Consider the following 27,085-nt stretch of genomic DNA (forward strand, 5'->3'; position numbering starts at 1 on the left):
AGGACAGATATTAAAGGGATTTCTCAGCAAAGCTTTGAACATTGTGCCTTATAATGATGACCAATTACATGTCTTCAAAAAAAAGGGCTAAATTTGTGGTTGTGCAGAGAGAGTGCTTGCCGCTGCTATTCTGTTATCACTAGGGGTATATGTGACAATTACAGTTAGTATCACACAATATCATCGCTTGTGTTTGCTGGTTGGTCATTTTGTGTGAAACTCAATGTAATTGCTTTTTGTATTAACCGCTTAAAGTGCCCTTGATCGCACTAGATGGCGATGTGGCGTTTGGATTATTCAGGCATTTAAATAAAATGGAAAAAACCACAAATGACTCAGTACATTAGGCCTCTGGCAGACACTATTGGCAGATTGTTATATGTAATAGCTCTCAACAGATTTAAACACAATGGCACAAGGACCACACACATATACACATTTGATGGACCATGAGAGAGAGAGAAAGAGAGAGAGAGAGAGAGAGAGAGAGAGAGAGAGATTGCTGGCTTTTATGATTGCTGCTATATTACTCACTTTGATTACAGAGTTCTCATTAACAACATTACCCTCTAACATGTAGAGGGATACATATCTATTAAGACATGGAATTAGTACTGAGAGTGTGATGAAATTTATAAGCATTAAAATTATTTAATTTATTAATATTATATTTTAACTGACATCACTACTAACATATCACTAATTGTCTGAGCATCAATAATCAAAGATTAGCCATTTGTGAAAAGACAGCACTGTGTAAGACCTTCACTACAGAATATTCACTACGATAACATGACCTATATGTTTTATAAGAGCACAGTATTCATTTTCCACTAAAGGTCAGGTAAGAAAGTCTTCATGTACATTACTGCTGTCCACCTGGTTAGTAACCGAACCTAAACGGGCTATTTTAAGCAGCGATAAAATGCTGCTGTTTTCATCTGCTGCAATTTCATGCACAGTTGGGTCCAAATCCTTTTCATCTCATCTCTTAGAGCCGTGTATAGTAGCAGCAGTTCTGGGACAGAGAGCAGTCTGCCATTCTGTGGAAAGACCACTGCTGGAGCTCATACTGGTTTGTATTGTCCTGTATTGGTTATTTCAAAGCATGAGAGGTACAGTAGCTGAATATTCTATCTTATTTGCATGTATTTAAGTTTGTATTTTGTGCTGCTCTTGGTTTTGTTTTTTGTTTTTTTAAATCTGATGTCAAAGACAATGACCTCAGGGTAAAAAGAAAATGTGATCACTGGCACATTCAGAATTGCTAAGTGCTTAAACCAGTGATGTAAAGGTGACAGATAGAGAGAAAAACAAAAGTAAACATAACAGATCTTGGTGTAGGTATTTTCCACGTTTCCGGGACATTTGTATGTATAACACGTTTTACACCTGTGGAAATACTGAGTGGTGCAAAAAAAAAAATGCCTTCTTCAGAGGTGTAGAACCTATTCTTTTGTTTGGTGATTTAATGTCACTTAACACACTTCTTTGCGTCTCCTTTTCACAGATACTGTCGACAAATCAAGGCACTAATTCTCACATCAGTAAAACTGTTAAGCAAGGCTCATAAAAATGCATAGAGTTTCTATGCACCTTGTGTCACTGACACACATCTCAGCTATATTAGGTACTCATGTTTTTTTTCCATCTCATGAAAGTTTTAGTGTATTGAGTGTCTTCCAATAATACCACTAACACATTACTAATCAGGCATATGGCAAATGTGAAATGCAGGGGTGTCAGAATCCAGTTCTGGAGGATCAAGGTCCAGCTGCTTTTCTTGTCAGCCATATTTTATGTTCCCTGATTGGCTGGAGAGCACGCGTACCTGTTTTCTAGGTAAAATCAGCAGGAAATGAATAGCTGAAAACAAAAAACGGCCGGACCGTGGTCCTCAAGGACTGGATTTTGACAACATTGACATGATAGTACCCCTTACTGACACAGGCTATTATTTCTAGGAATGCCTTAGTCTCCCAAAAGCAAGCATTCATCAAGTAGCTTAAGATGTAACGTTCTTGCAGGTAATACTTTCCAAATCTAAGCATAACCAAAAGAACAAGAGAACATTTCATCAATAAGACAGCGGTTATGTAATAAGTGTCCTTTGTCTACAACATGTGGATATAAAAGATCCGTGCAAGTTCGCCAATTCCATGTTTGCTAACAGTAGCCTACATTCCGAGTTGAAACGGTTCTGCTCAACGGACAGTATACGAGCCCCTCGTCTTTTACACCGTACACCAATACGATAGGTGGCAGTATGAACCCCATCCTTTGTGCCTTCAACTTCATATTTGGCCCATTGAAGAATAAAACGGCTGTTGCGTGACGCAAAATAACACTGGCCGATAGGAGGGGTAGTGCAGAAGATCCCTGGCAATCTCTGGTCTAAGGAAAGAAAAGTCTTGGGGACATTTAAGACATAACCAATCAGCTTGCTAAATCTATGCCATAAACGGATGGGAGACAGCATCCTGAAATGCCAGCTTCTGGATTGATGCTAGCAGTAGGCGAAACTAACAAGGACGTTGTCTTCTGCTTACAGCGAAAATTATCTGAAGATAACCGATAACGTTAGTGTTGTTCCGAGACTCGTTTTTCGCTATTGACCCACGTTTTCAGTCCTGAATTCTCGGCATGAGATGTAGATAATCAACCGATAAGTTTGATGGGGCTCCTACGGATCATGATGCCGCCCAAGTTTCAGCTCCTAGCTGTTTTGGCATTTGGAGTGGCGATGCTTTTCATTGAGAACCAAATTCAGAAATTGGAGGAGTCTCGGGCAAAGCTAGGTAAGCTTGTTGGAAGTGCAAGGAATTGGTTCTTGTGTGGACTCTCAGCTTTTTTGCATACTGCTTTGTAGCTCGCTAAGCTTGTGAGCACGTCATTTAAGCACGAACGTTAGAAATAACGTTTGATCATTTTAGTTGTCAAACACAGCGTCTCATTAAGATGACTCATAAAGTAACAAGTTATGGATAATGACAGACCTTTTGAGCTCACTGTTTAGCTAACCTGTTCTTTTGAAAGAGCTAACTTGATGTCGGGACATCAGCAAATCTTCGCCTGTCCCTCAGCATGGTAGAGAAGTAATTGCATATTCACTTCGAATCAAGTTGTTAGCGAACCAGTTGAATCGTCTCAACTGGCTCGCTAAAAGGGGCTTCTGTGTTAGTGAATAACACATGTTTACATCTTGCTATTTAGACAAGCTACCCAACTAGCTATAAGCTTCAAGGAATCAGAAGCCCAGGCTAACATTGCATTGACCAGATAGACGCTAGAACCCTTGCTTCAGCGAGGTAATACAATAGCCGACTAAGTCTTAGTATTCCTACGCTCAGTAGTGACATCGGGGAACACATGTTGGCAGTGGACGTATCACGCCATCTATAACCTGTTTTGCTCCAAGGCTTGTTAAGTCGTCTCTATACTTTCAAGAGCTGCTCGCAAGCTTAGATTTTAGTTTTAAAGGAACTGTTTGCTCCAAGGTGATACTAAGCCAGTATTAACAGACCTCACACATAGGCTCGGCTGTTTATTATATACACATTTTTATTCAACTGCACTGATTAGTTTAACATTTTTAATTGTTAGTTTAACGTTTTTAATACCTGAAGGAACCATAACACTGTGACTCTGCAAAAGAAATTTATTTTCATATATATTAAATTCCACATAAATAGTAGTAGTTATGTTTGCAGGAGAGTAAATTAGAAAACTGAGTTTCTCTCAGAGCACACAATGCTTCTGTGTTATTTTTCTTTTTGTGTTCATTTGCATATAGAAAAAAAAAAGCCAACAACCTGTGAAGAACTGACACACCAGCTTGGTGTTATGTCCTTGTTTTCTATTTCTTTCGGGTGAGTTTGCACTCCCTAATTGCACATATACAGTCTAATGGCCTCTGAGAATAAGGGCTCTGGTCACAGGTGCAGCCACACTAGTGCAGAGGCGCAGAAGAAAGTCAGGATTTGCCTCCTGACACTCAGCAAATTGCAGAAGGGACTGGGCCAGTCAGAATACTCATGTGAAATTCACTGAGTGCTTAACAAAGTGGAAGACCTCATTTGAAAGTAGGGATGTCTTTGAGAGGAAGGCAACATTTGCCTCTAAGAATCTAACAATGTGGACCATTCTGCTTTATTGTTTCGCAAGGGAACTGATTCCTTAAACTCCAGAAAGGAGTTTTTCATAATTTTTATTTGAGTGTCAGCTTTTCAGGTGTTGTCTTATTTCTGCTTGTCACACACTAAATTGGACTTGTGAAGTTGGTAGTGAGGTTAATTACAGACACACAATTCCACCTTTTTAGTGGGTTTTTTTTTCTGAATGAACTGTTGATTAACCTCTGTGACAAGCTTGTCAAGTGAAAATACAATTATAAAAAGCTCATTGAGACAAAAAGCCTTCATTAAAAATAACAGTCTGGTGACTCATTTCAAGGTACAAAACACATCAGAGTCTTATTTCTTATCCAAGGTCTCTTTTATAGGGTCTTGGTAGTGATAGGAATAATCAAGTTTATAACGTGTTATGTGGGTTTTAGAAACACTGTAGTGAGAGAGATTTTTTTTAATGCAATAATAAATTAGTGAAATAATCCTAGCCTATTCAATCTCTTTTACTTCAAATGTGGTCTAGCTAATTCCTTTGGCCAGTTTGAAAGCCTTCTCCTAACCTTTTTAAGCACTGAGGCATATTCCTAATTCAAATTTGCATTATGGATGAGATATGAATCGTAAGTTCATTACGAAAGCAGCTAATTAAATTGAATTAAATTGAATTTCCTGTATTGGACCAAAGTTGATTGATGACTTCTGCTCCCTATGACGCCCTTGTGAGTCTTTACTCTGACACATGACTGAAATGCCATGGAAATATTTGTCCATTTCAGGATATGAATTTATAGACTCTCTGCACTATGGGAACTTATTAGGTTCTCACATGATGGAATGAGAAGGATTTCTTGCTTTGCTTCCTATTCCAGGTCGGTTTTGGCTTTGCTTGGCCATAGTTTTAGTGTGGCTGACTTAACTACTTTTTTTTTTTTTGCCATAGATTACATGAACACTCCACCATTTTGAAGGGAGAGTGCTTATGGCTGGCTACCTACATTTCTCTCCTGATTTGTGTTATTTCCAACAACTAGAGTTTGAAAATGGTCCAAATGCTCTCCCGTTGGCAAGGAGATGAAAGAACAGAAGGGGAGAGTGCCATCAATTTAATGCAAATTACTTGCAGTGCCAATCACTCAGGCATGCTGGGTAAACAATATGGCTTTTGGGATGATCAAGAAATGGATTTTTTGATGGGTTTTACTTAAGTTTATCTTCAAGTTTGTATCATTTTTCAAGTGGCTGTGCAGACTTCCTGGACATCCTTAGAACAGTTCTGTTGATGCCACTTGACTGCTGGAAAGTGTAGTAGACTAATGGCTTTTCCTGTGAAATCAGGGCTCTAAGTGCAGTTCACTGAATTTTTATCAACATTTGTTTTTTTTTTTTTCTGTTACAAACTGACAAGTGAAATGGAACAACAAATTGTAATCAACATGTTTTTTCTTTTTTAATTTAAGCCAACTTGGCATCGCTGATTTGCTTGTTCTCTTGTGCTCTTTCCTTCCCTCTCTGTCTGGATACACATATGAAATGCTTTAATAATTGCTTTAGTAATTGGATACCATTTCAATAACGTGCTTTTTCGTGTCTCCTGATAAAAAGATTCATGCCTCCTAAAATACTTAGACGCCATTCTGTTATGTGAAGCTGCTTTCAACCTTACTGAAACCATGGTGAAAGCTGATGACTTATGAAATTCCAATTGATCTGCATTCAGTTGTGACCTTACAAGACACAATTCAGTCCTCTCAAACCAATGCCAAACAATGAACTCCCCACCTTTTCAATATCACCTTAAAAGCAAGTGGCTGCATGAGTTACTGGACCAAACTTTGCGATGTCCTACTTAACGAGTGGCTAATTCCCTTGTCAACAAAGGACTGCCTTGGCTGAATAGGGAGACAAACTCTTTGCTCGGAAGCCCAGTAGGGAGCTGATGGAGAGGTCTGCAAAGAGCTCCCCTTAATGGGGAACCTTGCTCTGACGACTCCTAAATAGAGTGATTTATTCTATGTGCAGTTTCTTACTCACCTCGCAGCTTCGTGCCTACGTTCTGTTGTGTGCTCTGGGAATTTTAAAGCGTAGCTGCACGGGGTACAATTTCACCCTAGGAACACCTAAGTGATGACCGCCCAATAAATAAACTCTTTCCATTTTTTTCCCCCTCTTGTCCACCGCATCTAGAGGAGACACAGAGGAAAAAAGTGTAGTTGATTTCTCCTCCCTAGGTGAGCCGTTTTAACTTTGAATTTAACTCCTCTGAAACAGAACTGTCAGTATTTTTCCTTGATGTCTTTGGCGTTTAATTGGGTGATAGCTTATACAGAGTCTCTGTATGTTTTCTCGCAGTGCCATAAGCAAATGCATCTCAGTGATGGTTGCAGTGTTGTGCATTATTTTCAGTTCCTCTGAGCCAGCCCCGGCCTCACTCCTTTTTCCTTTGGGTCCATTATCTTTAAACGAAGAGCTAAATATTAGAAACACCCAAGTTCATTGGTGCAGGCAAGAACAGATACGCCATCACCTAATCTGAATTCTCAGACCAGTAGACCAGCTTAAAGACAGAGCATCCTCTTTACGCAATGTGTGGAAAGATGACCCTCTACATGCTGATTGTCTGCATCGATGTTTCCCTCATTTTAAATAACAATGCTGGAAGTGAGGTTGAGTGAACATCTTAAAACAGGTTTATTATTGCCTGCCCATTTGCCAACTTGGAGTTAGTGAAGCTTAAGGAATTCTAATAAGTGATACCTCAAAGCTGGGTTTGCACACGTTGCTGAATTTGTCTCTTTTAACTGCACATCAAATGTACGTTCACCGCAAAACTGAACAGCTTTGTAAATGACTACTGTAGACGTATTTCGAAAAAGGATAAAAAGATGCTTATTATATTTTAATGTTAGTTTGATGTTATTCACAATACAGTGAAACTTAACTGAAGGGAGTTCTAATTTGATTACGAGGAAATTTTGATTATGGCTTTTCTAGCTTTGACTATTAAGCTGTTTGAGAGATTTGCAGCTCTCCTGAGTTGTTACATTTTCATACCTGTCAACACTCCCAATTTTCCCAGGTTTCTCCTGCATTTCAAGGCCATCTCCCAGTGCTCTCCCGTTTTGTTGTTTCTCCCGTGAAACTCCCTATTATTATTAATATTCGTTATACAAGGATCCATAGCCTAAGTTTTGTTACCCAAATTGCCAGATCGTCTGTGAAACACAATCCACACACTACATACAATTTCAACCCATCTGTCACCACAATCTGGCAACCCACAACCTGATTCAAGGGGCGTGTGCGCAGCTGCTCTCTGCGCAGGCAGGCGGGCCAGTCGAATGCCGAATGAATTAGCTAGCTAAATTAGCTGTTGTCAAAATGTTAGGGCAGGGCGGCGTTCCACCTAACAAACCCAAATACACCTGCAAATTTAAGCAGCGTTGGACTAAACAATTTCCATTTATATCTGCCAGTCACCAGGATAGTGGCCATGCCTTTTGCAAAGCCTGTAGAGTTGATTTTAATATAGGGCACGGCGGGAAAAATGACACGAGCCAACATATCTGCTCCCAACGGCACAAGCACGCCGTTGAGGCACAGAAGGGTACGCCGGCAATATCGACCCTCATCGCCAAGGGACAGACAGAGGCCGAGGACGTCTTAACGGCGCAAATCAAGATGGCTATGCTGATCGCAAAGAAGAACGTTACGTTTTCATTTTGCGACGACTTCATTGCAAGTGTGGCTGGCATGTTCCCCGATTAGCTAGAAAATGCGCTTCAGGCAGGGCAAAAACAACTCAACTTCTCAAAGTAATTTTATCTGGCCAAAGTTACGACTAGACCCTTTTCACACAAACTGTGTGGTTGCCGAGATTTATTTATTTATTCGCTTATTTATTTACTACCCCCCCATCCCGGCCAAAAAGACCTCCCGTATTTTGAAACCTCAATGTTGACAGGTACGCATTTGTGGGGAGCATAGGAAGCAGGCCTAGTGGATACTATTAACAGAGCTGCGTTTGATGAGTAGAAAGCTTACTATGTTGGACTCACAACTTGTGGCTTTGGCAGCCATGTACCAGCTTACTTTTGTGTTTTCTGTCTTTGTGAAGACAGCACATCCAATTGACATGGCTACTGATGTTCAGTGAAGGTATTTCTTATCTCCAGAGGATAGGATGTGGTTTAACTTCCATGTTTTGGATTATCCCCATTTGATGGAGTATTGATTTAAATGGGTGTACTCTCCTATCTTGTCTAAGGAAAAGTGTTATCATGTGGAAAGAGATGGCATTTCACTAGTTGTTTTTAGAGAACCTCAAAAGAATTTGTGCAATGCAGTCTTGATGTCAAGAAATGGAACTGACTTGCAGGATCTGACATTTCGACCTGTGAGTGGTCACACAGTGAGAATCATACGTTCGTTCACTGATCAAGGACAAATAGAGTTTCCATGGTTCTAAACTTTTGCTATCAACTTTTTGACTCAAATCTAGCCTGCTCATCAGATTTTAAAGAGAAGTTACAGCATTGCCTTCTAATGAAACCCAAATACCCACAGAGGAAATGAATGTGTAAAGATTTAAACAAGGTTTGTTATCCTCTTAGTCTGGGCTAAGATGTGATCCACATCACTGATGTACCAAATCAATGCCCAGGCTTGCAAATCAGTCTCTCTAAATCCTCTGTGATTAATAGGATTAATCTTATACTTGGCAAAGCGCATCTGCTGTGTGCACAATTGATCATTACAGCCTTAACGGGGTGACCTCTCTGTTGTTGCAATAGTTCAGCATCAGTGTTTGAACCAAACAGACTTAAGACACAATACGTGCCAGTTATTTATTTATTTAATTATTTCATCCGATGAGTATACCTTTAAAGGCATGGGAATATTTTTGATTAGATTTTTCTTAATTTTTTTTTTCCCTTTATTATCAGTGCTTCTTTTTAAACAGAAATTGGAGCGATCAGTGGGCATTGAGTTGTGGGTGAGGTCTACATAGAGGAAATTCAGTGTAGACTAATTCCATCCAAACGATTGCTGGCTGAATGTGAACAAAGACAGCAAGCTCGGTTGGCTGCCTCTCCTCGCTTTGTACTGAAATCTACTTTTTTCTTTTTTTTTCTTTTTTGAAATAGTGAGTGGATACTGCCTAGAGACTGCATTTGAAAGTAGGAAGCCCATGGAGTCTAGTGTGGGAACTGTTCAATGCTCTTGCCCAATGTTACCCCTCCTCCACACACACTCTATCCTAATACACACCAACAGTAGCCCGGCTCTTATTATGGAGTGGACCCTCTTTCGATGACGAACAAGGTTTTTTTTTTTTTTGGAGAAGCTTGCATCATTGAAGGAACGAATGAAAAGAGTATTGGGTGATTGACAGCCGCCTCTCTGAGCTCTGTAAGCTCAGTTCTTTTGTAAGTCTGTGTTTTTTTTTGTTTTTTTTTTCCCCCAGTCTTTCTCCAGTGTTATCACAAAAGAAGCAGTGTTGCGGAGAAGTCTACACTTTCTGAAGGGTGGAAATCACTGCAAAACTGCTTCTAATGACATGGTGCAAGACCAAGAATGCTGATTTATTTGGGATGGAATGCAGGGATGCGAACGGTTAAGCATTCAAACGGTTAACTGAAACGTTTACAAAAAGTTACTGACTGATTTGTATTTTTTTTTTTTTTTTTTTTTGAAATCATAAGCTCAGTTTACAATAAATGTTCATTTTCACCACAGATACACCTTATTAGCCTTACAGAATTAGCTCCAACAACACAAGCCCTCAACAGCAGTTTGTGCTTACCTATATCATATGGTCAACATAGAGAAAAATCTTGGTGTACGCACACGCACGGATGCACACACACACACAAACTGCATCCCTCTGTCTAAAAAACTACTCCCTCTATCAATTCATTCTTCCCTTTCATGGGAGATATGGCTGTAGTAGATCATACCCAATGGAGTGTAGTTATGTTTTTGTCTGTTGTTGCTGATTCATTGTCAGACCCGTGCTCTTGGTTTCCAACTCCATGAAGTCTGAACGAAGACTAAACATTACTCCCTTGAATGTTTGTTTAGCTTGTTACCCCCCCCCCCCCCCCCCCCTTGGCAGAGTTTCAGATGGAACAGTGAGGAAGATTGGCAGCATGTGTGTTGTACTGAAAGATGAATAGATTTGTATGTGTGCGTGTCTGTGTGATTTATGCCACCGAGTTGAATTGTACTCCCTCTGTGTTTCTCTATTAATCTTACCATAGTGAGACTACCTTGTATTAATCATGCGGTGCTTTGATAAATGATCTGGTCAGACTGCAAATGTAGTGGTGTGGGTTTGGTGGACCGCATGCTGGCTGCTACCGGGGGCCTCTGCTTCTTTGACACAAGGAGAAATATTGTGGTTTCAGCTCCTTTGGACTGCCCACTTTGGGGGGGAAATACCTACAAGAGTGTTGGGTGTCTCATGTTTAATGGAGATGCTTCGATGGCTGGAGTTATTGATTTTGGAATTGGAAGTTAATTTTAGTTTGGTTTTAATGTTTTAGAGGTTTTTTTTTGTTTTTTTTTGCCAAAGGAAGTTATCATCTATGGTAGACTTTGGTAACCTTGAAGTGAGTTTGGCAAAGATCATGAGACTAACTCTGATCCTTTTGAAAGGAGCTAGGAGACTGTGAAGGCTCATGCTGGGTAGAAATTAATTTTCGTTAATGGCTTGTAATGAGTCATTGTGAGAATGGCATGGCAGACTCTATCAAGTCAATGGCTCAGATCACCCTTCATCTCCATTCTCGTCACGCTCTCATGCCCCAATGTCTTCAGCCACCACCGTGCCCATGCCAGTTTAGTGTTCTGAATGTGTACTCTTTCTCTCTCTCTCTCTCTCTCTAACACACACACACACACACACATACACACACTCAGTACGCAGTAGCCAACCAATTCAGCCACATTAACAGCGATATCCTCAAAACAAACTGACCTTCGTTTTCAGGCATAGACATCAACATTATCCTTTACAGTTTCAACATCGGCCTTCAAGGCAACCGAAACTTTGAGGCTGTAGTCCCAAATGGTCATGTTTCTTTGTGAAGTATCTTTCCAAAATGTTAGGTAGTAGGCCTAAGTCAAGACTGATGCTGTTGTGAAAATGCTGTGAAGATTCGTCTCACCGTTGTGATTTCACTTGGTCAAATCTTTACCTTCAATGGATGATTTATGCTTATGGACCGCAGTCATATCTGATTTACTTTTCATAAACCGCCCTCTCCTTGATTAGTTCCATTCCATACAACCAACTAAAACATCTCAGGTTGTGGTAGCTCGATTTTTATCGCCTCGGATGTTCTGTCCACGTCATCAGTCGGTGTACAGAACGGACTGTTGATTTGGAACTGGGCAGTAGTCACAAGCAGTTTATAATTTAGCCGTCTGTGTTGTGGCGGTATGTCGATACAGTGTGCACAGGGCTGATTACAGAGATAGCGACAGGAGAAGCAGAGATAACATAGATAACATGAGTACCAGCACCCTCTGACATGTGGAAAAACCCACATCGGTTTGCTTTTTTTACCTTCTAACCACAAGGTTATTTATGGACTCTATATTGACTTTGGCTTTCATCTATGCTGTGGTAGATGTCTGAGCCATGTAGGTGAAAGCCTCTGGAAATAGCATATGATAAGAAATGCTGGACAGGTGCTGAATCTCCCACACCTTGAACTTTCATTGTTATTCTTTTATTCTATTCTCAAACTCATATCAGACTTCTTCTTCTTCTTCTTCTTCTTCTTCTTCTTCTTCTTCTTCTTCTTCATTCATTCATTCAATTTCTAAGCTGCTTATCCTAATTAGGGTTGCGGGGGGTGGGTGGGGCTGGTGGTGCTAGAGCCTGTCCCAGAATTCATTGGGTGAAAGGCGCGGAAACACCCTGGACAGGTGGCCAGTCTATCGTAGGGCAATCATTATTGTTATTTGCCCATTTTTTTTAAAAATGTAATGTCTTATTTGAGGAATGCAAAGGCATTGACTTACCTTTGCTTTAAGACCCACACGTACTGATTTTGGTTTCCCTTGTGTGTCTGTCTCTAGTCTGTTTTTCTCAGGGTAAACTGTCTTGCGGGTCTGTTTCCAAATATCCATGACAGTACTAAGAGGAAAAGAAATAGCTTGTCTGAGCAAATAGTCCAAATGATTATTCACAAGTTCAGCATGACTTTGGGTAGAGTTTCAGAAGAGAAAAGGAAAGGAATATGTAATTAGCTTCTTGCGAAGAGCCTTTAGGGCACGTATGGAAGAAGAGATGACACATGGCTCCACTCTTACTAGCCTCCTATTCACACTCTTGCTTTCACACCTCTTTTGAGTTACTGTAACATCTGTGCCAACAGCGTGCTTCCTGATGGAGAGGATAACGGGTTGGGCTTTCTGCTGGGATTATGGCCTCACTGGTAATCCTGTAGCAAATTAACACTTTTAAATGGGAGGGATGAGTCATTCGTGTGTGTTTTTTTTTTTTGTTGTTGTTGTTGTTGTTGTCATTTCAGAAACTGAAATGTGTCAAATGCATGGATGTTACTCTCCATCCACCCATATTGTCTCGCTGATGATCGGTGGTTTGGTGCCTGTTAAATGTTGCTCCACTAGAACCTCATGAATTGTGGTTGATTTTCACCTCATTTTCATGAGGTGGTTGCCAAATAAGTGACTTTTTACTGACCCATTTCAGTAAAACCTTGAAATAAATCATTGTGCTGCACAGGCCTTTTTTTTCTCAAAGAACCCTCAAAATGGTCCAGATCATGATCATGGTCAGACAGCGTTTCACCGACTTCGCCTGACGGAATGACTGATTGAAATGATACAAATATAATCATAGCCTGGTCTTTATAATTGGGAGCATTCTCAGTTGCTTCTAGTTGCTTCTTGGTTGCTCAGGATGACATGTAAGGTCCCTGGTTGCCTTGTGTGAGATGTGAGGATGCATTAGTTATGGGAAACAGGAACTTCAGTTTGAAGTGTGACTCACAGCGAAGACTCTGCCCATCTTGGCCCTTGTTGCTGTGAACAGTTGGCAGGATCTGCCGTGTTATTTTCCAAGAAGAGAAAACCAAAGACTGATATGTTGAGGGGACATAGTGTCTTGACAGGTCTAGAATGTCATTTCCACAAACTGTTCCATGCCAAACATTGCACAGCATTTGAACTATTTGTACAGGCTATTAATGTAAAGAATAGCTAAAGGCATATAAGATTGTCTAGGTTGAACTTTCCTTGGACCCCTCCATCATGTTGTGAAATTCTGTGGATTACAATTCACTCCAATTATAAGAATGTTATTATAAATTTGATGTACAATATTTTGACATACCCCGTTCAGACTCAGCCCACTCACTCGCAACTCAATAACTCATAGGTATCATAGACTTCTGTCTGTCTGTGAACACTGCTAATGCACGATAGCGTTTCAGGTGAGGTCCGCTCAGCTCACAGGGCTTCATGACCTCCCTCGATTTCTCTGTCTGTTCTCGTTTATGTCCAATAAGTGACAGCCTCCCGAGTGATGCTGTTCCTGTTTTTATTTTTGTGTGTTTCCGCCAGCTTGCCAGGGTTATTTTAGCCCGGGGAGTATTTGTGCCAGCACCTGTCGTTTTGTTTCAGGGCTTGAATGCACAAATGGAGAGCTTGTCCTTTGCTGTAGGAGACTGCTGGCTCCACAGCACGAGCGAAAAAAAGGGCCACGGCATCCAAGTCCGACTTTCCCACACTGCCGAAAAAAGACACGGCATAAACTTATTGTTCAGACTAACTCATAACTTCATGCAAACGGTTGCCTAGGTAATGTGTTTGATGCATGTAATTTATCCTTTTACTTACAGTGTATTAGAAAATGGAGAAAAGACTCTGTGTGTCTGTGTTTGGAATAGAAAAAATATTATTATTTGAATATCATCTTCAGTAATCCCTTTTCTAAAGCAGAGGTTTTTTTTATATGGTTGCAGGCTGAAAAGTTAATGTGATTTGAGTCTTTTTTTTTTTTTTTTTAAAATCATAGCCTACTGAATAACGTAAAACATACTCTGTGGGCCAAAACTATGAGGGGAGTCTAGGGGGTAGATTTGAAGGGATGGACTGAAATAGAAACTGCAGCAAATCAAATCAGTGTCTGTGAAGACTGCTGGATGATTTATGAGGATGTGACAGAGCTTCCCTCACCTCTGTATCTCTCTTCTTGCCCTCCCTGTCAGTTTATACTGTGTGAACACACACACACACCCTATACAAAACTTAACCTAGGCTGGCTTATATATGTGAATTAGTGTCATATTTACTCAAATACACACCCACACACACACACACACACCCACACCAGTTTGTTTCTGCTGAGCAGTGGCAAAGTATTGAAGTGTTATAGATGCTGTTTGATCACACACATGCTGTGTGAACACACACTCCTGCGAGGAGATACCTTAATTTAACAACTGGAAGGCTGTGCTTGTATGTGAGATTTAGTGTCAAACTTTACACACACACACACACACACACACACACGGAGCATTGTGGTGTGTGGTGATTTAGCAACAGGCTTCACTAATTAACAGTCATTTCTTAATGTTTACCATGGATGGAGATATGATCTGATAGACATGTCTGGAATGTAATGCTCCTTTTCCTCACTTTGTATGATTGCATATTACACACACACAACCCTATTATACATGCTTGAGTGCCTCTGACAATTGGAAATTGTCATCCGTTGAATTTTTTCAGGTCAGGTGCAGTCACTCAGGGTATTTCATTGTTTTTCATTCAGCATTAAATATCAAGCCAGGACATGATGTGCCATTTGTGATGTTTCACTTATTTATTTGTCCATGTATACAAACAGTAAACTTTTTTTTTTTAAGGGGGGGGGGGGTAAATTTGAAGCTGACTATGTAAAATAAGGAAATAGCTCTACAGTTATTAATATTTGAGAATTTGGACGATTTTAGTTTTATGCTGGATGGGGCTTGAACCATAGATGAATAATTTACTTAAAGGATCTTATAAAGGATGTTGATCAAAGCCAACCCATCCTGCACAGTAGAGTGCAGCTTGCCTCTCTGAGCCGTGTTTCAATGAAACACCATGCGAGTCCCTTAGGATATGGAGATGATGACTGAGTTAGCTTGAAACAGAGGGTGAATTCAGGGCAGCGAAATACAACAAGGTTTATTTTCCTTTATTTAGTAATTCCTTTAATGTAGCAAGCTGATTATATTAAGGATACTGATATTTATTTGTGTCCAATTGCAAAAGTGGCATTTGTTTTGTTAAAGTAACTCTGAGGTTTTGTTTTGTTTCAGTATATATGCGAGCATTACTTTTGTCAAAGCCCATCAACAGTTTCCCTTATTCTGTGTCTTGGAAACAAATCCATAAAGTGTGTGTCTGCGTGTATGTGATGAAGAGAGCGAGTCTATCTGCAGTTTGTTCTCCTTCACAGAGCTCAGAAAACCAGGCAAGGGGAAAGAGGAGGAGAGAAATTAAAAGGGAAGGGGAGAGAGAGAGAGAGAGAGAGAGAGGTTACTGGCGGAAAATCTGCATGGCGTGTGGACTTTATGACATCCTCTCTCTGTCAGTTCAGCTGTTCACTGTCCTCTACCCAAAGTGCCTGTGTCTCAGAGATTTGTCCTGAGATACTCATTTGACACAGACTGTCACTCACGCTCCTTAAGGCATTTTCTGCTTCTATCAGTAATCGACCAGTAACAGGAATTTTCAAGTTGAAGACACTACTTGAACTTCATTTTCTTATTTTATACCTATGTATTTATGTATGTATGTATTTATGTATGTATGTATGTATGTATGATTGTTCTGAAGCTGACTCCTCATTGCACTAATGGAGCTGTGGTATGACATCTAGCATAATGTGCTCTCCACTATCAATTTGTTTAAAATACCTTCACACCTCAGTTCATCTTTCCATCATTCTCTTCCCACTGACCGCACCGAACGTCAGGTGACTCCGTGTGCTGCTGTGACCTTCAGCTCCAATGAAAATGAACTGCAGTTTCAAACCAGGCTGTGACTTTTTTTTCTTTTTTTTTTTTTTTATATATTTGACAAAAATTCAAGTTCAAGTAGTGACTCTATGCAAGACCAAAACCAGCCTTAACATCAACAGTCTATGTTGACATCAGTCAGGATCTGTGCCCATTTCAAGGAATCGCCTAGTTGATCGCCTTTCGTTCGTGCTGATTTATTTATTTGATGTCACTTCCAAAGCAAACCCAATTTTTGTTCTCGCAATTGCTGTTTATCATGTTTTGGTAAACATTTTTAGTGTTTTCTTTTCTTTTTTTTTTTTTTTAATTCATGTCTAGTTCTCCAGGAGACAAAAACCAGCTCAGTTGGAGACCTGGAGGGATGGATGTAGAGGTATAGAAGTATGAGCAGTTTACTCAGAAGAACATTAGTCCTGTGGCAGAGATGGACTACTTTCATCTGGGTGAATTACTTTGTCTTTGATCATGCTGGTAGTAGCTGCCCTGTGCTGTAGCCGCAGTACAATAGAGATGGTACATGACAGGATGCTGATGCTCTCTTCCTGCTAACCACACACACACACACACACACACACACACACACACCCAGTGAGACAGAGCCTGTAGTTATATGTGGAGTTCTCTTTGAAGTCTTCAGTAAGCTTGTTATGTTGCCCTTCCTATACCTGAAGCCCACCAGTCTGAAAAAAGTATGTGTTCTTAATCAACTCCATTTTGCTGTGTGGACAATTAATACTCCCCCAAATGTAACTTTTGTGGAGAAATGATACATTTCTGCCCAAATTGGCTGGACGTGAAACTAATTCCAGTCCAGCAGAACATTGGCATGACCATTGTGAGCAAATGAGCAAAATCTGACACCTCTCCAGTGAGTTGTCTGCAGTATTCAGAAAAACACGGTCCTGACCAGCTAATGTTTCTCTGAATCCAGTCTGCCTGGAATAAACACTGCAGCATCACCCGCCAGTACCGCGCGCGCGTGTTTTTGAGTAGAGCATCCTAAAATCCGTGGCGTTAAATAACGACTGCAATTGTGCTTTGATCTTGAAGTGACTTTTCTCTCATGTTTGTATTTGTCACCCCCTCCTCCCAACTACTGCGTCAACTAAGGTGTCTCATTTGCTTTTCTTCCAGTATTGCGTCTTATGTAAGTCTGTTTATCCTCTACCTCTGTGAGCATCAGCGTGCTTTGTCATTCCTCTGCACATTTAAAATGAACAAAAAAAAAAAAAAAAGCCCTTCTGAGGTCATTAGTGTAGGAGTTTCTTGTGATTATTTTTGGGTCACTAATGAATTAGTCATGGCCAAACCACCGTAAACTACAAGCAGCGAGATGCACTAATCAGGTGGAGGGTCTTAGTCATCTGTAGGCACTACGAGAGGATGTTTTTAGTGAGGGAGTCGGCTGTGAAACAGGAGACTTCTCTGTGACCTTGTCAAGCTGCGTAAAAGAGAGACCCTTGATTTGGAGTGGGTTTTTTTTTTTTTTTTTGGTGAAGCAGTTTTGCTCCTGTATGTCCAGAAATTGGATTGACAGCTGAAGTGAATTGAAAAGTTGTTGCTGGTTATGACCGCTCTAGTAGACAGACCAATGATGCGAGAGTCTTTTAACTCAGTGAAACCGAAAGCCTTATTGGGTTAACGACAAGGAAATAGAGCCTTGTCTGTGTTGGATCTGGGATGAGATGACTACTTCTCACTGAATCAAAGAATAAAGTAGTGAGGAAAAATTGGCCTATGACACACATGACTCAGGAGACTTGGGAGCAAGTAAAATGAATGTCATGGTTGTTAAATGGCTTGACTGGGATAAATCTCCAAAATGCCAACCACTTCAATCAACAGTTTCTGCTGCTGCAAAGACTCACCGTTGACTCACGTATCACTGGACTGCAATCACAAGTTATTAAAAGGAATCCTTTTCATCCTCACTGAGGAAGGGGGGGGGGGGTGCTTTTGGAGACATTTTGTGGATGATGAAGGTCTCTAGTTTCAGTTTACTCTTTGACTTAAATTTAAATCATACATGCTTATTTCGTTAATTATGCAGGATTTTCCGCAGTGGAAAAGCAAATTCCCCCAGCAAGTTTCGTCTGTTGAAAATATAAATAGTTTTTGATGAAGCCAGATCAAACCAAGTCTCCTTTTATATATACGCTGTCTCTGTAGTCTTGGCTACACAAACAACTATAGATGGTTTAAATGACCAAGAGGGACGAACGGGCATTCTTAAAGCAGTTCAACCGTGTAGTGAGAACCTAAATTGAAGAGTTTGCAGCTCTTGTCTGTTTCTAGGTCAGTGTAGCCCTCCATACAGTGTTCCACCTCTAGTAAGGCTGAGAGCTAACACCCCAAGAAAGGAGTTATCAGTAGGCTTTAAAAAACTTTGCCTGATGGGACTTGCCCTGAAGACATTTCTTCTTGTAATGGAATGTCTTCTTTCACCCTTCTGTAACTAATGGTCCTAATGCAGGCAATCCCAGGAGCCTTGGGGGAGTTTTCTTCCTCCGACACTGAACAACAACACTGTGTGAAATCACTGGCAGCTTTGGGTCAGGGTACATTGATGAATCCTCGTGAATCTTGACAACGTCCACTTCTTCATCTACGCTCCGGGCCATGGCGCGAATTCTTCAGACCGAGAGAGATGTGAAGCGTTTCAGTAGACCAGATGCCCTCAGGATTGCATCAAGTTGTCTTTTAAAATGATCAGCAACAGGGAGAAGTTTTGCTGAAAACTCCAAGCAAATATCTGAAATAAGAGCACAACATGGGTTGTATTAGGCAGGTAGGCAATGTGGAGTCTTGGGTAGAAATAGCAGCTGCACTGGAGAGATTACTTGTCTGAACAAATGTCTCTGTCTCCAGTTTTCTGCTCCAGTCTGATGTGTGATGATTAGCTACTGCTTTGCGGCAGCAAACTTGAACTTGATTAGAAGGATTGGACAGCTGTAATTAATGTGATATTGCTGTCATCTAAACCAAGGCTTTCTTTCAGTCTTACATTGGGCCTCGTATAATCTCTCTCTCTCTCTCCAGTGAAGGATGCTAATGATATCATCTTAAAACTCATCTATCAGAGCCAATGGAATGTATCAAACCTCTCAACTAGAAGAATATGATGGGGAAAAGATGAAGTGGTGGACCTTTCACTGAGGGAAAAAAAACTGGAGGATGTACAAGGCAAAAAGAATAGAGGACATGACGTGAAAGAACCTCGACAAAATGAGACAAAACGACATGTAAAGGAACAGGCAGAATTCGTGGAGAGAGTGTGTCATGAAATAATATTTTGAATTAAAACCTGAGTGATTGGCACGCTTGACAAATTTAATCAAGTCAGTCATATTCTCTTGGGTATGGCATGTTTGTTTCAGACTGAAGTCTATTGTGACACAGAGAAACTTTTGACATACAGAATAGCAATTTCCACAAAAATAGTGCAGTGCATGGTTGGGAAGGTAAAATCCTTACTCATGCATAATTCATTAATGGAACTTAAATTGACTTGGAATGCTAAAATGTGGCTTACTGGTGTTGAACAGAATTATGCGAAGTTGATATTATAATCTGTGATGGGAAGGTTTGCATTATGCACCAAGGTTTAAAAATGCATGAACTCTGTGCTGTTTCTTGGCATGGCAATTTAAGGAAGAAGATCTGATATTTTGACTCATTTTCTGGGTTTGGAAGCTTGGACACCTCAGGCATGACAGTGGTATACTGAAGTTTCGATTCATGGCTTACAGAGCCTCCTCAGTGGAAGACCATATATTTCAATATCTTCCTCAAAGTTTTTGTGCCCTGTCTAGCGGGATTTTTTAATTACTTAAATGATAATAGGTGATAAACTATGATAAAACAAATCTTTTGCCCTTCACCAGGCTGCAGGCTATTTTAGCTACATAACGTGTTGTGAATGCCCTTTTCTCCAGTGCAATTCTAAAAAGCTTGTCTCACTGGGAGAAAATAGCAGGCCAATTAACTGTCAGGAGGCCTGGCTTGAGGTAAGCTGATTGGTCAGCATGCAGTCTTGTGGGAGGATTCTACCCTCTGATGTCACTGAGATTAGGGAGATCAGTCACTGATTGCAGTTGGTCTTTTTCTTTGTTTACGAGTCGTGTTCGCCTTTCACTTGTCCAATACTGTGAACAACTGTAACATATGTAATATATATAAAACAAAAATCCCCTTTGCATTATATGTAAAACAAACATTACTGCTAGTGAAAGCAACATAAAACATTGGGGCCAAAATTCAGCATTTCTCCATCCCAAACAGAGACAGTAGAACAGGTTAGTGGCTTTCTAAGACTTTGATTCATCGTTTCTTTCTGGATGACTGAGCTTGGCATTTAGCAGAAAGACACAGATGTGTGTTGTCCGCTCATTTACCGATTTTTCCTCTCTTTGTTTGTTCTGATAGGTGATGTACCCACAGCCCTTGTGCTCAGTGCCGGCAGCTTAATGTTCTATTTCAGTTCCACGAAACACAATTCACCACACCTCCGACAGATTAAATTTTTCATGTGAAGATGTAGCTCTTTATTGTTCTGTGTGTTCAATAATTGAACCTGCTAATTATCTCTAAAAATAAACGGCCCTTTTCTTTACATTTTGTTTTTAAACGCGGCCCGTGCGTCACTGCGTATGTGCGTAGTTAGCGTGTAGAAGCTTCGCCTGACGTGCTCTCTGCCATCTCTTTTGGATGCTGTATTTCTCTTTTATGTAGGTCTCACCAGACGAGATCATTTCCTCAGTGGAGGTACTCTGCCAGGCTGGGGCCACGGCTGACATTATAGCCCGTGTTCATGTGGTTGTAATTTACTCCACTTCCCCCAACAGCGTGGTGAATGGGACAGCGTAGAGGGGCAAGAAGCCCGACACCGGACCATCCCCCGGGATCAAAGCATCGACGGCCGTTCTGTCCTTAACTTACAGCTCCACCGGGCGAAGCGTATCCAGCTTTACCCGTCTCAGTGCTTTTGATGACTTTGTTTTCAGACGTAACCTACAGCGCCTCACGATCGATGATGTAACAGCCCTTTGATTGGATGTCTCGCGGGCTTCGGTGGGACGGCCTATGTAAATTATACATGCAAGAGATGCCGCACAGGCCCACGAGTGCTGAGCCGTACCCTAAGGCAAACTCTGGTATTCAGGTTTTTTTTTTTTTTTTTTTTTTTTTAGATTTATATTTATTCCATTTGAAATGTTGCGTCTCACCAATTGGTTGGGAAAGGCATGTTATTCATAATATACTGTTGACAGTAACATTGAATTTCTTAAGCAAAGAAGGTCTTGATGGAGCCCTGGAGTGGCTTGAACTGGCAGTAGCACATGTTTTCTAAATCTGGGATTCACGGTTCACGAACTGTGATTGTGGCTTGGGGTCCAGGGGAACACAGTTGGCTGTGTTGCCATGGGTGGGTGTGTTTGCAAAGGTTGTTCTCCATCTTATTCCTGGGGGGGCGGTGGGGGGGGGGCGGGGTCACAAAAGGTCAGGTGCCTATGTAGTTGCACTTTCCTCCAAATGTGTGTTACCTTTCTTGGCCCGTGCTAAGCAGCACAATGTGTGAAAAAGATTAAAGAAGACAGAAGAGGAAACTAAGGTGAAGGTGACTCTTAAAAAGAGTTTGTGGGAAATTGGACGTCACAAATTTGGGATGCAAATTGAATTTGTGATTTGTTTTTTTGTTTTTTAAAGCTGCAAAGCCTATTTGTCCACCCTGGATCTGAGCATTTTCTTCGGGATATTTTTTCTGCTCTCAGTTTCTTCCATGAGTTCAAGCTGAGTTTACAGTGCTTGTTTTGAAGGAATAGTATTCGGATAGACAGCACTGCCTTTCCCTGAGCTGTCAAATCTGACTGCACCGTTGAGCTCCTCCCCTCTCCTCCCCTCTCCTCTCCTCTCCTCTCCTCTCCTCTCCTCTCCTCTCCTCTCCTCTCCTCTCCTCTCCTCTCCTCTCCTCTCCTCATGGATTTAGCACTGTTCTTTTTTGGTAGTTACTGAGTGATGTAAGGTCATAAGAAATGTGAAACTAATTTAACAGACGTATGCCATCTCTGAATATGTGTTTAGTGAATAGATAGTTTAATTGAATTCAGGTTGTCAGTAGGAAATATTATCATCCTGGAATATATAATACGTTTCAGATGGTTCATGCTTTTAACTGTCTTTTTTGAGGATGCGATTGAACTAGTGGGTTTAGGGTGGTGACAATGGTCTCGATCTAGCCACTGAGCAAAGTGATTGTCATTCTGTGTTTCAACCTCTAGACATGTTAATGGGAGGTGACCGGTAGCAATGGCTCAATAAACAAACAGAGAAAATGGCACTGCGGGGGAAGGGGAATGCGGGAGAGGAAGTGAAATGCCACATCTCTAATTAGCCCCCTGGGATTCTTCAGCCTGCCAGCCTGAGAAAACCAAAAAAAAAACAAAACACATGTCCTCAATTCTCTCATTGACCACCTCTCCTATCCTTCTTCTCCCATCGATCTTTCAATCACTCCTTTTTTTTTTTTTTTTTTTCCCCTTAGCTGGCTTCCCCATACCCACTCAGCCTTAGAGATCCCAAGTGATCATTTACACTTCCTCAGTGTGCCTTCTTTCACAGTTAGAGCCTTTGCTTAATGCAGTGCACTCAGTGGAATGATGTCTTCATCTTTTTTTTTTTTTTTATTATTTCAATTAAATCAGCTGTAGCTTCAAATGAACTTTTATTTCAAACACTCGCACCAGGTTCGTTTAGCAATCCCCTGAAGAAATAAAAAGTGAACCGGCAGGTTGCTACTCCCATTGGTTTGAAGCTGGCATTTCGTAAGGTAACACGTCCAAGTGGAATCAAGAGTCAACCCTCATTTGAACCTTTTGGACTATGTCTTTGTAAATGCGGTTCAAAATTAATTTTTCATGCAAATGTTCAGTTCCACAGTTATCAGTGTACACCAATGCCCCCTTTTTTTTTTCAATTTGAGTTTTTTTAAATGAGTGTGTGGTTACACTTGGGTTTAATCAGGGTTGTTGTAATTATGAGGGGAGGACGATATCAAGGCTGGGAGAAAAGAGTGGAACACCATGGCTTGGTCTTACAGGGTAAAGCGATTAATTCTCTGAGATTGGGCTTTTGTCTTGTAATTAAAAGGCCATCATTAGGGATTACTGTCAAGGGCTGATGGGCTGGGCTTTGGAGCAGCAGTGCTTTTGACTAGTGTCAGCTGTTTAATATGCTTCTTAGACTGGGTTACGGCACTTTACAAAAGACCTGATGCTGGAGTTTCGTTTACATGTGAGATTGGCCTGTGTTGAATTAAAAGCTGCACGATTGTGCTCTGGTTAGTAAACCACTTCTTAACAAAGGTTGAAGAAACAAGTTCAGACAGGCCCATTATACAGATGAATAGCCTTAGTCGCTAGTGGTTGTTTTTATTGTTATGATTGTGTTCTTATCCTGTATGAAGGACAACTGAAAACAGTTCCTGTGTGCTAAATAGTTCTGGTCATTTGCTATACTTAGCATCAGAAATACAGTTGTAATAATTTGTGAGTTTAAATGTATTAATAGTGGACAGATTCCTCTTTATCTTTATTATGAGTTGAAATGGTGAAGTTTGTCAGATTTGATGTGTCTCAGGAATAATCTTTCTAGATTAATACTTTGGCCTCCTAACATCCCCCTCCTCTCTCTCAGTCTCTCTCTCTCTCTCTCTCTCTCTCTCTCTCTCTCTCTCTCTCACACTCACTCACTGAGAATTAGGCCAAGCTGTTGTCAGCGCATTGAAGGCCCTTGGAGACTATGACTGGTCTCCTGATTCAGCAGTCTGTGTGTCTTAGGCAGCCCAGGAGAACAATCCCTTGCCTAGGCCTGTGTGCAGGAGGACTGCTTTAGTTCAGCAAGCTGTCACAGAACACCGAATAAGCCTAGGTGTTCAGAGAATAGTGTCCTCAGAAGAATTCAGTTCCTATATTTCCATTTCTAACATTTTTCACGGTTTATATCGGGTTTTTGGCACTTTTTCTGATTGGAATCAGGTGTCGAATGTAGATTCTATCCTAGTTTATTCTCAGTGTGCGATATTCACTTCTCAAGTTCTTTTCTTTGAAGAGGAGATGTGTTTGTGATATCTTCTCCTTGCAAAACATTGTGTTAAAGCTTGAACTCTGCATTTTGCAAATGTTCATTAGCACAGGTTAAGAGATGAAATATTTAATTCTAGCTGCAGCAATAAGTATAACCTTCTATTTGTAACTTTTACCGGAATTATATGTATATATATAAAAAATTCCCCTCTCGCCTCTGTGGGCAGTCTTCCTTACCCTCCAAGCTCGGCTCCTTTACAAGAGGCCTGGGAGCTTGAGGGTCCTATGCAGTATCTTAGCTGTTCCTAGGACTGCGGTCTTCTGGTCAGAGATCTCGGATGTTTTTCCTGGGATCTGCTGGAGCCACTCTCCCAGTTTGGGGGTCACAGCTCCGAGTGTTCTCTTCTTTCAGCCCTTGGTATTTCTTGAGCTTCTCGTGTTCCTTCTTCCTGATGTTGCTGACGTATATATACCGTATATATAAACACAAACAATTCTTTAACTTGTCAAGAATATTTCCACTGTCCTATATACTCAGTGAGGGATACTACTGAACTTTACACCAGTTGATTTGGTTTTTATCCCCACAAGAAATTCCATTACTTCACCTTCCAACCCCACCAACTGATTTCTCTCAGCAGCTTATCAGCCGGGTGCTAATTGCCCAGATTGTGACGATGACACTGTTTAATGAGACATAACCATCTGACATGCCTGGTGGGGCTGCAGACAACAACCTACCATTACAAGGTCATCCTTCATTTCAAACGAAGACGATTCTGATCTGCAACCCGTACCTTTTCCCACAGTTCATATCGATCCTTTTTCTTCTTTTCTTTCTCCGTTATTTCAGCTGAGTGTTAAATTAAAAGTGCCGTCTTCAAGAGCGCTGTCAGAATGAGAGAGTACTAAATCATTTCGCGAGTGTTTGGAAACTGACTATCACTATTTTAGAGAGGACCTTTTTGAAAAGGTAATGGATCTATCCTCTTAAGAGGTTTTATGGTCAGGGTACGTGAATAAGTTGTCGTATACCAAATCTCCTGCCCTCATATACAAGTCTTCTGGCCTCATCAGGCAACGTTACCAGTGGAGTCTCAGTCGGCTTTTTTTTTTTTTTTTTAATCAGGTTTAAATCAGTTGCTTTAACAGGCTCTTGGAAATTCTATTATTAGCTTCACAGAGATGGGTTTTATGAAACACTGATATCATCAGTGATTCTCACATTTGGTCTCTTCCTTTTATCTTCTTTCCTATACACCGGTAACCCCACCATTTTTAGAGGTGAACAGCTGAGAGAACCACTTGCCTTCACAGGCGCTGATGTCTATGCCCAGATCCGTCAGCTACTGTCCGTGTCTTCCGAGCGAATCTTTTTCTGCAGCTTTCCCGCTGAGTGGCAGATTGGGGCAGTGCACTCTTCACCTGTTCTGGCAGTGGCGTTGTCGTGGTAGCCATGTACCCAGAGCTACCGCAGACAGGGAGAGGTGACATTTAGTGAAAGTGACAAGGCCAAGCGGGTATCCCACCACTGTTGATGACAGCAAAAAGACTTTAAGACCATAGAACTGCTTTAGCTGTTCTTTAACAGTCAGGCTTAAAACACGCCAAAAGAAAGAACATTAAAGCTACAGAGCAGTATAGTATTCTGTCAGAGATGTCATATTAGGCTTTTTTCTCTCTCTCTTTTTTTTTTTAAAACATGTATCTTGCTTTTAGATGCTTTTACCGTTTTTTTTTCCCGTTTTTTCTTTACCTTTTTTTTAAAAAAATAGATAATTGAGTTGTATAGAGGCCACATTAATGCAAGGAACAATAAGATGGTTACTAAGCCTCCGCTGGGCTTCCTCTCATCTTCCTGCAGAAGATGTTTTGAGGAAGTAGGAAAAAAACCCCCCAAAAAACTAGGCCATAGCACAATGTGCAGAAAGGTTTAGTCCCCTCCGTCTTTCTCTCTCTCTCTCTCTCTCTCTCTCTCTCTCTCCCTCTCCCTTTCTCTTTTGCTCCCTCTTTCTCACTTGCCTCTGTTTCTCCATTCTCAGTCCTCCGCAGTCTTGACTGCTGTGATTCCATTATGCGTTGCTGTGTGTTTTCTCCCCTGCAATACTACAAGAAGCATAACACACTCTAATTGGGAACATGCATTAGAGAGAGTTTGTCTTGTCTGTTAATTTGACAGGGTTGGGCCTGGCAAGGACAAGTAAGAAGGGTTGCCCTAAGCACTGTGGAAACACCGGGGGCAATGAGATCAGCTTTCATCAAAGCGCATATCTCTTTAATTGGGACAGGAGGATTTCTTGGAGTCGACCCTGGGCTAGATTAGGAGGAGGGTGAGAAGAGAAAGCTCTTAAAGACTGCTTTAAGGCATCCCACTGGACCAATCACAGTTTGACATGAAACAGCGATGATCCTAATTTGGCAATGATGCTCCATTTTGAACAGCGTGTGGCCAATCAGCAGCTGGGAAAAGATGAAACAATGATGAGAGGTGGTGTAGATGAATAAATGTCAAATTTTTAGACGATATTTTGAGTTCTGATTTTTTTTTTTTTTTTTTTTTTTTAGAAATGCGCAAGATATTTGTTTCATGTTTTCACCCACCCCCCCCCCCCTCCCCAAGGACACCGAAATTTCACAGGCAGTTTAAAATGGAGGGAATACGCTGTTCTTTCTAGCTGCTGACACTAATTGCTCTGAGGGGCTTAGCTTGAGGATGTCACTAAAGCAGGTGTGTCGATGACAGCAGAGAGGCAGAGCAGGTGGTGTCTCTGTTTGGATTCGGCTTCACACCTCCTCTAGGGTCTTTCATCCTTCAGACAGACCTTCA

At 41.0% G+C, this 27,085-nt stretch overlaps 1 protein-coding gene across 1 annotated transcript in view; it reads left to right on the top strand.

Moving 5' to 3' along the window:
• Positions 1–2,386: 2,386 nt before the first annotated feature.
• hs2st1b (heparan sulfate 2-O-sulfotransferase 1b) overlaps positions 2,387–27,085 on the top strand; it is a 39,361-nt gene continuing 14,662 nt past the window's right edge. The window contains exon 1 of the mRNA XM_030791537.1: positions 2,387–2,798. Within this exon, the coding sequence (XP_030647397.1) occupies positions 2,675–2,798 (124 nt within the window). The 5' untranslated portion in view covers positions 2,387–2,674. The remainder of the gene's footprint in view (positions 2,799–27,085) is intronic.

Source organism: Chanos chanos, chromosome 14 (genome assembly GCF_902362185.1).
Source record: "Chanos chanos chromosome 14, fChaCha1.1, whole genome shotgun sequence".
Classification (NCBI taxonomy): Eukaryota; Metazoa; Chordata; class Actinopteri; order Gonorynchiformes; family Chanidae; genus Chanos; species Chanos chanos.